The 12411-nt window shown below is 44.7% G+C and overlaps 1 protein-coding gene across 1 annotated transcript in view; it reads right to left on the bottom strand.

Annotated features, from left to right (window-relative positions):
• Positions 1-12411, bottom strand: part of LOC127660857 (cGMP-dependent protein kinase 2) — a 50300-nt gene that overhangs the window by 21186 nt on the left and 16703 nt on the right. Inside the window, exons 5-11 of the mRNA XM_052151302.1 lie at positions 12027-12132; positions 11571-11634; positions 11376-11453; positions 1835-1929; positions 1353-1421; positions 815-913; positions 570-720 (exon numbers count right to left, since the gene is read on the bottom strand). Coding sequence (XP_052007262.1) covers positions 570-720; positions 815-913; positions 1353-1421; positions 1835-1929; positions 11376-11453; positions 11571-11634; positions 12027-12132 — 662 coding nt within the window. The remainder of the gene's footprint in view (positions 1-569; positions 721-814; positions 914-1352; positions 1422-1834; positions 1930-11375; positions 11454-11570; positions 11635-12026; positions 12133-12411) is intronic.

Raw genomic sequence — 12411 nt, 5'->3', positions numbered from 1 at the left:
GGGAGGATACTGTAAAGTAAAAAGCTTGATATTCTGTAAGCTTGACTACAAGTCCAAAGTTTGGACACACCTACTCATTCATATATTATTTATATTTTTCACATTTTGGAATAATAGCATTTTCATAGTTAATGGTCAAAACTATGAAATAACACAAATGAAAATATGGGAATTATGTAGTGACAAAAAAATCGAATCAGTTCAATCTCATATTTTATCTTCTTACACACATTATCAAGATTAAAGCTCTGCACATTTTGGGTATTCTATCAACCAACTTCATGAGGTGCATCTTGAGATGTTATAAACAGCATTAAAAAGTCCCCATGCATGTTGATAGCTGCTTTTCCAACAGCCATTAAATCAAATATATTGATTTAAATGTTTCAAATGTTTTGTTTTGTAAAGAAATTAATATTTAGGCACAGTTTATATTTATATAAAGAACTCATTTCAAACATTTAAGCATAAACATTTAGATCAAAAGTCTTTCAAGATCATGTGAAAATTCTGTCTAGGTTGTTCAAACTTTTGACTAGTATTATAAGAGGTATAGGTTGAAATCATACCAGTTCCACTCGGCCAAAGCCTCCCATTCCTAGTGTTGCCACTGCATGAAGTTCTTTCAGGAACAAGCTACTGGACAAACCAGCTGCCTTCTCCCTTAGCCTTCTGAGCTCTGCTGCCTCAGGAGAGCGTTCAGACAGGGGCGACTGAGGCCTGTGGGGAAATCTATGTCTGAGTGTATACATGAATGGAGTAGTTTTCTGTCGGGTGAGTTGTGAGAGTGTGTGTCTATGAGATGTGTTCTTACACTCCGCTCCTCATCTCATCACTCAGAGAGAGCTGTTCCACATATTCCCTCAGATAAGCTTGCAGCTCCTCATAGGTTCCCACCATCTGGTTGAAGTTACTGTAAAAAGCCAGGATACAGTATTAATAGCTTTTGAGTCAGGGATAAAAGCAATAGTTGTTAGTAATGTTGTTAGTAGGGATGTCCAAAGCACCAGCACTTAGGTACCAAGTCGATATTAAAATAGAAAAAAATGTACGCTACTAATCTTGCTACAGTATTGTTTATACCTCAGTAGGGTACCTAGTCCAGTGTCTTCGGTCTAAATATGCACAATCAAGCCTATTCCGTTTTTTCACTGAGTTGGCTGTTTTCAATGTTGTAAGATACAAGAAAAGCTTAAAGTCTATAAGTCATTACTGTAATTTAATTTCTTAATATGTATATTAATGTAACCTTTATAAGAGTCTGTTCATTGGCAATTTAATTTTGCTATCTAAAGTATCATGAAATTTCAGTGTTGTAAGTCTATTTGTTGAAAAGAAAATGTGTTACTTACTCTCTATCCACCACCAAACACTGCGTATCATTTTCCTTCGCAATGATATTAGCTGAGCGGACATCCTCACTGAAATGAAATTATAGGAAAAATTTTATGCTGTTGTGCCACTTTAGTTGAGTTTGAAATTACTTCTAAATTCAATGCTATATTATTACACATGATCAAATATGAGCACTTCTGAGTCTAAGAGTTTGGGTTTCTCTGTGAGTGTGCTTTTTTAACAATGGTACAATGGGAGAGAACAACTTTTCAGATGACTAACATTCCACCTCCCTCATGCACTCCTACAAAACAACTCTTCGGTAGATACAGTAGCCTTCTTTGTAGACAGCATACACTTGTACAATGTGAGCACATTGTAGAGATGGGCAATTAATAATTTTCCTGGCCTATAGGAAGTCTACAATTACAATGGAGTCATTTTTGGGTTGTGTTAGCTACTGTTAAAGCCCACTTAAAAAGTGATGGTGACCTCAAACCTTATGAGAGCCTTTTCCCCAAAGTAATCGCCCACTCCAAGAGTCTTAATCTCCTGTGGTTCACAAAAGCCCTCTGTAGTTTGTGTTACAGAAACCTGTGAAAAGAACACAGACAATCTTACTGTGACCCCTGACCCGAAGATGGTGGTGAATCCAAATGCAGGTATTTATTGGAATTGGGCTGGAGAATCACACTAAGCAAAGGAGACGCTTGGAATAAACTTCGGAATATCGCTGGAGAGGAATAGTTCAGGGAGCATGGTGGAATGGTGTCTGAAGAGATAGGTAAGTGAGTCTGCATACTGCAATGATCCCGACGCCATGACCACGAGGAGCTGGGTGTGTGTACCCATGATCTTCCCTCGTACCCATGATCTTCCCTCGGGACCATAGCCTTCCCAGTCTACGAGGCACTCGAGGTGGCCCCTGTGGCATTGGGAGTCCAGGATGTTATGAACAGTGTAGACTGGGTCGTCAGCTGGATCAAGTTCTTAGGAGTGAGGATAGAGAGGTGGATAGTGAAGTTTCAGGAGGGAGACATGGAAAGTAGGGTGAATACGGTATTCAGGGGGAAGTTGGAGTTGGTAGGTGACAGGGTTAATTTGTTTAGTGATAGTGAAGCGACCAATGTAACGGGGACATAGCTTTTTGCAAGGCAGGTGCAGCCAGAGAAACAAACTTTCTGCCCAGGCAGGTAAATGGGAGTAGAAGATCTCTGGGCATCGGCAAGGATCTTTTGATGGTGTACAGCCCTCTGCAGATGATGGTGGGCTAAGTCCCATACCCTCTCGCTCTCTCTAAACCAATGGTTGACTGCTGGGACGTCAGATGGTTCTCCGGACCAGGGGAAAAGAGGAGGTTGGTAGCCGAGTACACACTGGAAGGGGGTTGGATTGGTGGAGGGTTGACGTAAGGAATTCTGTGCGTACTCAGCCCAGGACAGGAAACGACACCAACGGTTCTGGCAGCGATGACAGCTGGTTCAGAGGAAACAGCTGATCCCCTGAAACTTCCTTTCTGTCTGCCCATTGCTCTGAGGATGGTACCCGGAAGAGAGGATGATGGTCACTCCCATGTTGGAAAGGAAAGCCCTCCAGACTCTGAGGATGAACTGGGGACCACTGTCTGAAATGATATCTTCAGGAATCCTATAGATTCTGAACACATGGTTGAAGAGGGCTTCAGCGGTTTCTAGGGAGGTGGGAAGACCTTTGAGGGGTATCAATTTTCAGGCTTTGGAGAAGTGGTCAATGACCACCAAAACACATCTGAATCCCTCAGAGGATGGCTGGTCCGTGATAAAGTCGACCCCAAGGTGTGACCATAGTTGGCGTGGTATGGGTAGTGAAAGGAGCTTGCCAGCCAGTAGTTGTCGTGGGGTTCGAGCCATGGCACATTCTGGGCATCCCTGGACAAACCTTCTGATATTTTTGTCCATGCACAGCCACCAGAACCGATCCTGGATAAACAAGAGGACCCTATTGGTCACAGGGTGGCCAGTGCCCAAGAAGGAGTCAATGAGTGATAAACGTTGAGAACAGGGTAAAAAGGTCTTGTTGGTGTGACAGCCTGGCGGAGCAGGTTCAGTGGCGGTGGATTCAGTGATTCTATCGTCCAGAGACCATTGGATGGGGCTTACAATTATGGGAGGAGGAAGGATGATGTCCAAATTCTCCGGGCTTTCCTCTGGAGCGTAAACATGTGAAGAAGAGGGCCCATCTTGAATGGCGAGGATTTAGAAGACGAGCCTCCCGGAGGTACTCAAGGTTCTTGTGGTCAGGTAGAACCAGGAAGGGATGTTGAGCCCCCGCTAACAAATGCCGCCACTCTTCCAGGGCTAATCTGACAGCCAAGAGCTCCCGGTTTCCGATGTGTCATAATTTTGCTCCAAGTTTTTCGAGAGAAGGCACATGGATGGAGCTTAGAATGTTTCCCCTGCTACTGATAAAGGACAGCTCCTATGCCTGGTTCGGAAGTTTGGACAGAGGGTGATTGACCTGGAACATGCTGAGACTGCAAGGCAGACACTTCATCTTGGCAGGGCTTCATTCAGTTTGCAACTCGGATGGAAAGTTGAATGAAGCGCTCGAGCCCCATGGTGTCATAAAATGAAGAGAGATGCAGCCACAGCATTGGATCATGGCCCTGACAGTAAGTGGCAAGTAGAGCGGTCTCATTCCATTCGCTGGAGGCTGCAAGGGTGCAGAACTTTAGAGCATAATATTGGACAGAGACCTTACCTTGACGAAGATTACAGAGTTGTTCACCAGCGGATGTATCACCCGCAGAGTGTCTGAACACCTCTCTGAAGTGTCTAGTGAAGCTCTCAATGTTTGAGTAACGTTAATGTTTTGCTCCCAAAGTGGTTGGACCCACTGCAGTGCTCGTCCAGAGATCAAGTTGATGATATAAGCCACCTTTGTCCGCTCTGTGGAGAATAGATGTGGCTGCATCTCTAGGGCGATCGAACATTGGAGCAAAAAGCTGCCGCAGTTCAACACATAAAAAGCTTCAGATTTTTTATGAAATTACACAGATAACGACTTTATTAAAAGATCATGTCATCATACATTACAATAACAGAGTGTAATCTGTGCATTTTATGGCCACGTAAATCATGTTAGCGTGTTAGTGGCATGAATCCAAAATGTAAACAAAGACAAAATAAAAATGTTCTACTGCATATATATTACTACTGCATAAATGCCTCCTCCAGTGGCATTGCCGGTGTATGTATGTTTGTAAACAGTTTACCATTGCTCAGCTGTTCCAACTTTTGTCTGGCTCTGAGCAAAAGAAAAATTTCACTGTGAAAATGCAGGGACTTTAGTGTTTGTAGCCTGACCTTTCAAATGCATGCTATGTCTTTTTAACCCTCCTATTGTATTCGGTCAATTTTGACCTAAATAAATGTTCCTCATTTTATATATATATATATATATATATATATATATATATATATATATATATATATATATATCTCTCTCGTTCGGATGGCTTAAACGGACTATGGGGACGAGCGCTCCCACTCCCATTGGAGCAAAAAGCTGCCGCAGTTCAACACATAAAAAGCTTCACATTTTTTATGAAATTACACAGATAACGACTTTATTAAAGAAATGCATAAAGTCTCACAGATACAAATTATGCCTTTTCCGTTTACCGTAATTTCCGGACTATAAGCCGCAACTTTTTTCCCACGCTTTGAACCTCGCGAGCTTATACAATGACGCGGCTAATATATGGATTTTTCCCGCTTTCAAATTTTATATATATATAAAAAATAAAAAAAACATTCTGTGACGTGCTCAGTTTTTTGGCGGCGTGAAGCTTTCATTAGACCAATTGAAATTGCCGAACGGGTTAAGGTCAAAACAACTTTTTTGTTTACTGTTTAGATTAAATCGAGCGCGCTCAAACTTCCCATCATTCTGATTACGGTAGTAATTTTGTCACCCTCACCATGGCAAAGACATGGAGAAACGCATATGATGCTGCTTTCAAGCTGAAGGCGATTGATCTGGCTGTTGGAATAGGAAATAGAGCTGCTGCACGGGAGCTTGGTCTTAATGAGTCGATGATAAGACGTTGGAAACAGTAGCGTGAGGAATTGACTCAGTGGAAAAAGACAACTAAATCTGAGGCTATTCAACTCCGACACCGAAGGAGATGACTTCAGTGGTTTCAGTGCACAGGACGAGGAAGATAGTGACCAATGACTTTATTGGTAGGCTAATGTTTACTGCAAATGTTTTATTACAAGCCGTGTGTGGCAGCGGGGGTGTGGTCAAGTGCCCGTCCGGGAGAGAAAAGCTGTAAGGGCGCTTACACCAGCGCTAAATTATGTCTAACACCGGTGTCTAATTTCAAGTACCCTGCTTCACGTGTCCTTCTTGGGAAAACTGTCACACGGGCACCAGTGTGACAGTTTTCAGCAGGGCACTTGACGTTCCAGGTAAGGCTTTTAATGGCCACAGCAATGTTTACAATCAATTTTATAAAGTTTCTCAATTCTTCTATGCGCCAACACTAGACTGACGTGTGTCACTCTCTCAGCTCTGTGGCTGCTGCCTTTTATGCCGCTCTCCCCATGCTTACTGAAATTAGACACCGGTGTTAGACATAATTTAGCTCAGGTGTAAGCGCCTTACCGCTTTCTCTCCCGGACGGGCGCTTGACCACGCCCCGCTGCCACACCGTGTTTCGTTAAAGCCTATTTATTTTTGTTACAAGCCGTGTTTCGTTAAAGCCTGAGTAAAGTTCATTTGTTTCAATGTACCGGTAGGCACCTGCGGCTTATAGACAGGTGCGGCTTATTTATGTTCAAAATAATATTTTATTTAAAAATCAGTGGGTGCGGCTTATATTCAGGTGCGCTCAATAGTCCGGAAATTACGGTAAATATTTCTGAATTCCATGTTAAATGTTTCAATGAAATGTTATTATCAAATGGTGTTTGTCAAACTGATACATCCCCACCCAGACCGATCCGTCAATGAGGGAGGTAAGAGTCTCTCGACTCAGCACCGCCACTGGGCTCAAGCCCTGTCAATGTGGCCTCCCTGGCCCCACCCCGCTGCGAGGCCCGGCGAGGCCACTGCGGTTACACTGAAACTCTTTCAGAGGCTCCTGGGGCATATGGCATCAGCGGCGCAACACAGTCGTAAAGCCTGACTGAGGCCCACAAAAACAAAGTCATAAATCTTACTGATAAAAACCATGCCAAAATCAAACAAAGGGAGTACAAAACCGACTACAAATCCTAAGAAGCCTTGCTCACTTTACAACTGTGAAATTCCAAAGGATCGAACTCACAACTCCTATTGGATGAGGCACTCAACAGAACGCACCTCAACTATGATGTCATCAGGAGTAGAAATACTTTGAATATCGGCTGTACCTCGCTTCCAGTGACTTCGCTAGCCGTGCGTAGATGCAGTCATTGCTGCTCTCAGGTGTTGCCTCATTGCACAAGGAAGTAATGTGCAACTTGAAACTGCGGCCATACAATCTCCATCTCGCTGGACGAGTTGAGATTACATTGTGTTCCACCGAACACTTTAATGGATCCAAAGGAAACCGCTGAGCAATCCGCATCTTCATCCGTTTGCCTGCAGAAGTGAAGACAGAAGGATCCCCTTTCCTCTTCAATCAAGTTAACGTCGCTGATTTCTCCGACAACCGCCGAGAATCAGCAGCTGTACCACCCACCGACAGAGCGAGGAAACGGCCCCCCCGTCATCACCGGAGACTCGAGGAAGCCAGACGGAGTCAAACGACGGATGAACACACGTTCTAAGTAAGAGGTTATGTGTGGGCAGAGATAGGATATTTAGGTGTGTTATTCTTGTGGATTCTTGTTTGTACAGTTTATGGACCACGGAGTCCGCTCAATTGTTGCTATTAATACTCAAGGTATTAATGTAACATACTGTGTGGCATGGGGGGCAGGTCGTGTGTAGGTCTGCGGGAGAGAGAGAGCGGTAAGGCTTGTCACCTGGTTTGTAATTATCTCTAACACCTGTGTCTTGTTGTAGTGATACAGAGAGAGACATTTAAAAGGGACGCCAAGTGTCGAGTGAGAGAGAGAGAGTGGATCCAGAAAGCTCCACAGACGGAGTGTGTTATTTTTTATGTATATTTACGTTTCTATGGCGGTGACCGTCGTATGTTCAGCATAAAAATTAAACAGCTGATTTCAAACCTGCTTCGCTGTCTCCTGACTCCTCCATTGCTTAACGAATGTGTTCACAGAGGTGCCAGAACCCGGGTTTGGAGGAGAGCGCCGCTATGGATTCTTCACCACTGGCCGAAGTTATCAACGCCCTCACCAACATCCAGCAGACACAACACCATGCCCTCTTGGAGGTTCGCCGGGAGCAAGAACAACGTTTTCAAGCCTTGCTCCAGGCACAAGCCGAGGACCGGCAAACGCTGAGGAGCCTGATTGCCAGGGAGGTGGCTGGTGCTGCGTCCTCCTCGGAGCCCGCCCCACCACTTGCCCTCACGAAAATGGGGCCAAGCGATGATCCGGAGGCCTTCATCGACCTATTAGGTATGGAGGTGGCCTCCCGATCAGTGGGCGGCGCGACTATTGCCCCTGTTTCAGGGGAGGCGCAGCTGGCGGCACAACAACTTCCCGCCACCAGCCTCCTGGACTATAATCACCTGAAGAAGGCCATCCAGCAACGGGTCGGTCGGACCCCGGAGCAGAGTCGGCAGCTATTCTGCTCATTGAGCTTCGGGAAGGACGGCCGCCCGTTTGCGTTTGCTTCGGCGCCGCCACTTTCACTCTCTCTCTCTCTGTCGTACTAACCACACACACACACACACACACACACACACACACACACACACACCGTCATACAAGCGAAAGACACGCCGCACACGGGCAGACGCCATTAACCAGCTTCTCTCTGCCCACATTCGAGGCCATACTCTCTGGCCGGAAATCTCACGTAATGTACTCTCCACGTACTCGAGTCACATCCGCCATTTTGTGCGCATCACTCCTCACACACACACACACACACACACATACACACACAGCGTCCTCTCATGTGTTATAGGCTTATTTTGTTACCATATCTAATCACGTCACTTTTTAGTTTGTCGTTGAATGTCGGAAGTTTATTGAATGCATTGTATTGATTATTAATTGATATTATATTTTCAATAAACTTTGTTATAATTAAAAGAGAAGTGTTTTGGTTTGTTTTGCATACACATGTGTCAAAGGCTGGCAGGGGATGCCAGTGATCGAATTCAACCCTTCGTTGTTCCCTTTTTAATTTTGATGATCTACGGACATCAATTTTCCTAAGAGAACAATCTAACATTGAGACTGTTATACTGTCTGGTTATTAGTCCCTGATTCCAGGGTGGTGCCCCGTCTATATTAATCCTAATTAATATTCTATTGATTTTGATAATTGACAATTATCTTTGATGATTGTTGAATTTGAAGTATCAATAAGCTAGTGTTAATTCTAATCAATGTTTAATTAGTTTTAATAATTAATTATTATCTTTGATAATAATTAATATTCTATTAAATTTGATGATTGTTGATTTAAAGGATTAAAAAAGCTGACACTGATTCTAAACAATGTTCTAATGATTTGAATAATTGATAGTTATCTATGATAATTATTAATTATTGCTAATAACCAAACCCGCTCCTAAACTGTGAGCTCTACAGCACTGTCACGTTAGGTCTCCCGAAAAGGAGAGTGGAGACTCCACCCTCAGATAGTCTGGCACAGGTAAACCTATTCGCCTCCACAGAATCCTCCCATTGCCCACTCTGGTACGCCCTGACCGAGGCGCCCCTCGGCATAAACGCGCTGGCACACAGCTGGCCATCTGGCTACACAAGTATGTGTTGCCCCCAGTGAGCCAACTTGCACAGACACTGTGCAAGGTCATGGAGGATAAGGAGCAGGCCATCCTAGTGGCTCCCTACTGGCCCACACAGACTTGGTTCTTGGACCTCATGCTCCTCGCATCAGCCCCTCCCTGGCGAATTACACTGAGGAGAGGACCTTCTTTCTTAGGGACGGGTCACCGTCTGGCACCCGTGACCAGACCTCTGGAACCTCCATGTCTGGCCCTTGGACGGAACACGGAAGACCTCAGTGGCCTACCACAGGCCGTGGTAGACACCTTCACTCAGGCTAGGGCCCCCTCTACAAGGTGCCTGTATGCCTTAAAGTGGAATCTGTTCGCTAAGTGGTTTTCTTCCTGACACAAAGACCCCCAGAGATGTGCAGTCAGCTCAGTGCTTTCCTTCCTGCAGGAGAGGTTGGAGGGAAGGCTGTCCCCTTCCACCTTGAAGGTGTATGTCACGGCCATAGCCGTGCACCATGACACAGTGGACGGCAAGTCCTTAGGATAGCACAACCTGATTATCAGGTTCCTAAGAGGCGCTAGGAGGTTGAACCCCTCCAGACCTCACCTCATCCCTTCATGGGACCTCTCCGTAGTTCTACAAGGCCTGCGCGGGGCTCCCTTCGAGCCCCTTGAGTAAGTAGAGCTTAAGGCACTCTCCTTGAAGACTGCCCTCCTTACAGCACTCACCTCCATCAAGAGGGTTGGGGACCTGTAGGTCTTCTCTGTCAGCGAAATGTGGTTGGAGTTCGGTCCGGGCTACTCTCACGTGATCCTAAGACCCCGACTGGGCTATGTGCCCAAGGTTCCCAAAACCCCTTTCAGGGACCAAGTGGTGAACCTGCAAGCGCTGCCCCAGGAGGAGGCAGGAGGACTCAGCCTTGGCTTTGATGTGTCCGGTGTGCGCTTTGCAAATCTACTTGGATCGGACGCAGAGCTTTAGGATCTCTGAGCAGTTCTTTGTTTGATTCAGTGGACAGCGGAAAGGAAGCACTGTCTCCAAACAGAGGATTTCTCACTGGATCATCGATGCAATAGCCGGCGCCTACCAAGCTTGGCACCTGCCGCCCCCTTCAGGGCTACGAGCCCATTCCACCAGGAGTGTGGCGGCCTCCTGGGCTCTGACCAGTGGCGCCTCTCTAGCTGACATTTGCAGAGCAGAACCTTTGAAAGAACCTTTGAGAGATTTTACAATCCCCGGGTTGAGGGTGTCTCGAACAATCGAGTAAGTCCGGACAGACCGGCCGGGTATACTGTTTGTGCCTAACACTTTTCACCTCCCTCGAGCTGAAGATTTGCATTGTTGATTCCCAGCAGTGTTCACAGATGTGTCCCCTGGTTGATTTCCTCCTAGCCCTGCAGCAGATGAGTTTGCGGAGAAACTCACTGTCAGCCCAGTACTTGTGCTAACTACACCCCGTGCTGGGACAGGAAACCTGCATGTGCTGGTTCCCTATAGGTGACCCCTTGCGATTGCGAAAAACTTTCCCGATTGGCAAATTGCTTCTTCCTTGGGAAGAGATCCCTCTGCCCCAGTCTCTATGCTCTTAGAGCTTCTTCCCCAGCACTTGGTAGGACTTCTCCATGGGACTTCTCCACATGACATACTTCCGATTAGATTCGGCAAGACCATGTGATGTATTTCCACTTGATTCCCCCCCTCTCTCCGTGTGGGGCGTGGTCTCCACTTTGTCTTACCCTTGGGAGTGCCACAACGCTGAACTACCGTTGAAATGGCCGGGACCTCATTCTCGGCTCCTCAGCACAAAACCTAATGAGCAACATATGTTTTATGATTCACTATGTTGTGCACAATCACGTAATAATCTTGCTGCAGCAAGTGTGCATGAGGGACAAGTGCCCTGTGCCACACTGTGCATCAGCCGGGTGCAGATTCAATCTCTCCCTGGCTTTTAAGTTTTAAGTTTTTAAGCTCCGCTTATTCCACAATGAGAGCTTCTTTATTTTTCTTAGTTTGCAATTTTGTATAATGTCCTCATACATTGGGATCTACATCACCTGAAGCTGTTTGGAAGGTTTAGAGCGCATCTGAACTAATCTAAAACTAATCTAAGTTTTAGCACAAGGATCATAAGAGCAATAAAAACTCACTAGAGATGACAAAACTAAATGTTGGCTTAGTAATGCTTACCTCGCCTTTAGCTATGATAAAGAAAGTGTTTCCTTCCTCCCCCTCACGAATAATGTACTCCCCTTTGTCAAAATAATCCTATAAAGAGATTGAAAAATGAATATAATCTGGTTATACCTCATTTCAGAAAATAAAAAAATGCATTACTGAAAAATGACAAAACTATTAAAGCCAATATAAAAACTGAAAACTTACAACTTCAAGACAGTCAACAATTTTGGAAAGTTTTTCCTCTGGCAGGTCTTTCAACAATGACACACTGAAGAAAAATGTAATAATTTTGAATACCCGGAAAACAGCAATGCCTAATAAGATCCGTAAAAATTATACTAATAGAAAAGATAAAATCACAGCAACACATTGGCAAATTTGGTTCCAGTTTTTAAATCAAAATGTTTTGTTTTCAAAAGTTCAGTTCAGGTAATCCACAACATCAATTTATGATGCATTTTTGGCAATTTTTTTTGCTATATTTCTACAATAAGCATTAAAAACTGCAACATGCTAATCGATGGCTAATGTCACATTAATCAAACCACTTTTTACAGCAGGAGATGCATAGAAGCAACCAAGCAAAGAAGTGTGTATTTGTGCTTGTGTGTAAAGCTGTCAACTGATAAACATTCACAGATGTTAGTGACATGAATGAACCTGCGCAGGAAGCTGAAGTACTCCTCTTGTCTGGCCCGAGTGGATCTCATCATGATAGTCTGAAATGTCTGCCGGTCAAGAGCCCAGATGTGGGACTGAGTCACAGCTAATGAAACAAAATCACCATCAATTTCACTTTACAAATCTATGTCTGTGACACTTATCCAATATCTACACTACAAGTGGGTCAATAATTTAAAAAAGAATGGGCTACAATGGACATAACCAGGCCCAGTCAATGTCTGCATACTTTTCCCACATATTCAGTGCTGATTTTTAAACATGGTAAAATGTGTAATACTGTAAGGAGCTGTGAGTGCTACAGCCTTATTGGTACCTGAAAACATAATAAAATTAGACAAATAAATGAACATGCAAAGGGCGG

This window comes from Xyrauchen texanus, chromosome 20 (genome assembly GCF_025860055.1).
Source record: "Xyrauchen texanus isolate HMW12.3.18 chromosome 20, RBS_HiC_50CHRs, whole genome shotgun sequence".
Lineage (NCBI taxonomy): Eukaryota > Metazoa > Chordata > Actinopteri > Cypriniformes > Catostomidae > Xyrauchen > Xyrauchen texanus.
The sequence above is the reverse complement of the archived record's forward strand: the minus strand, read 5'-3'. Positions and strand labels throughout refer to the sequence as shown.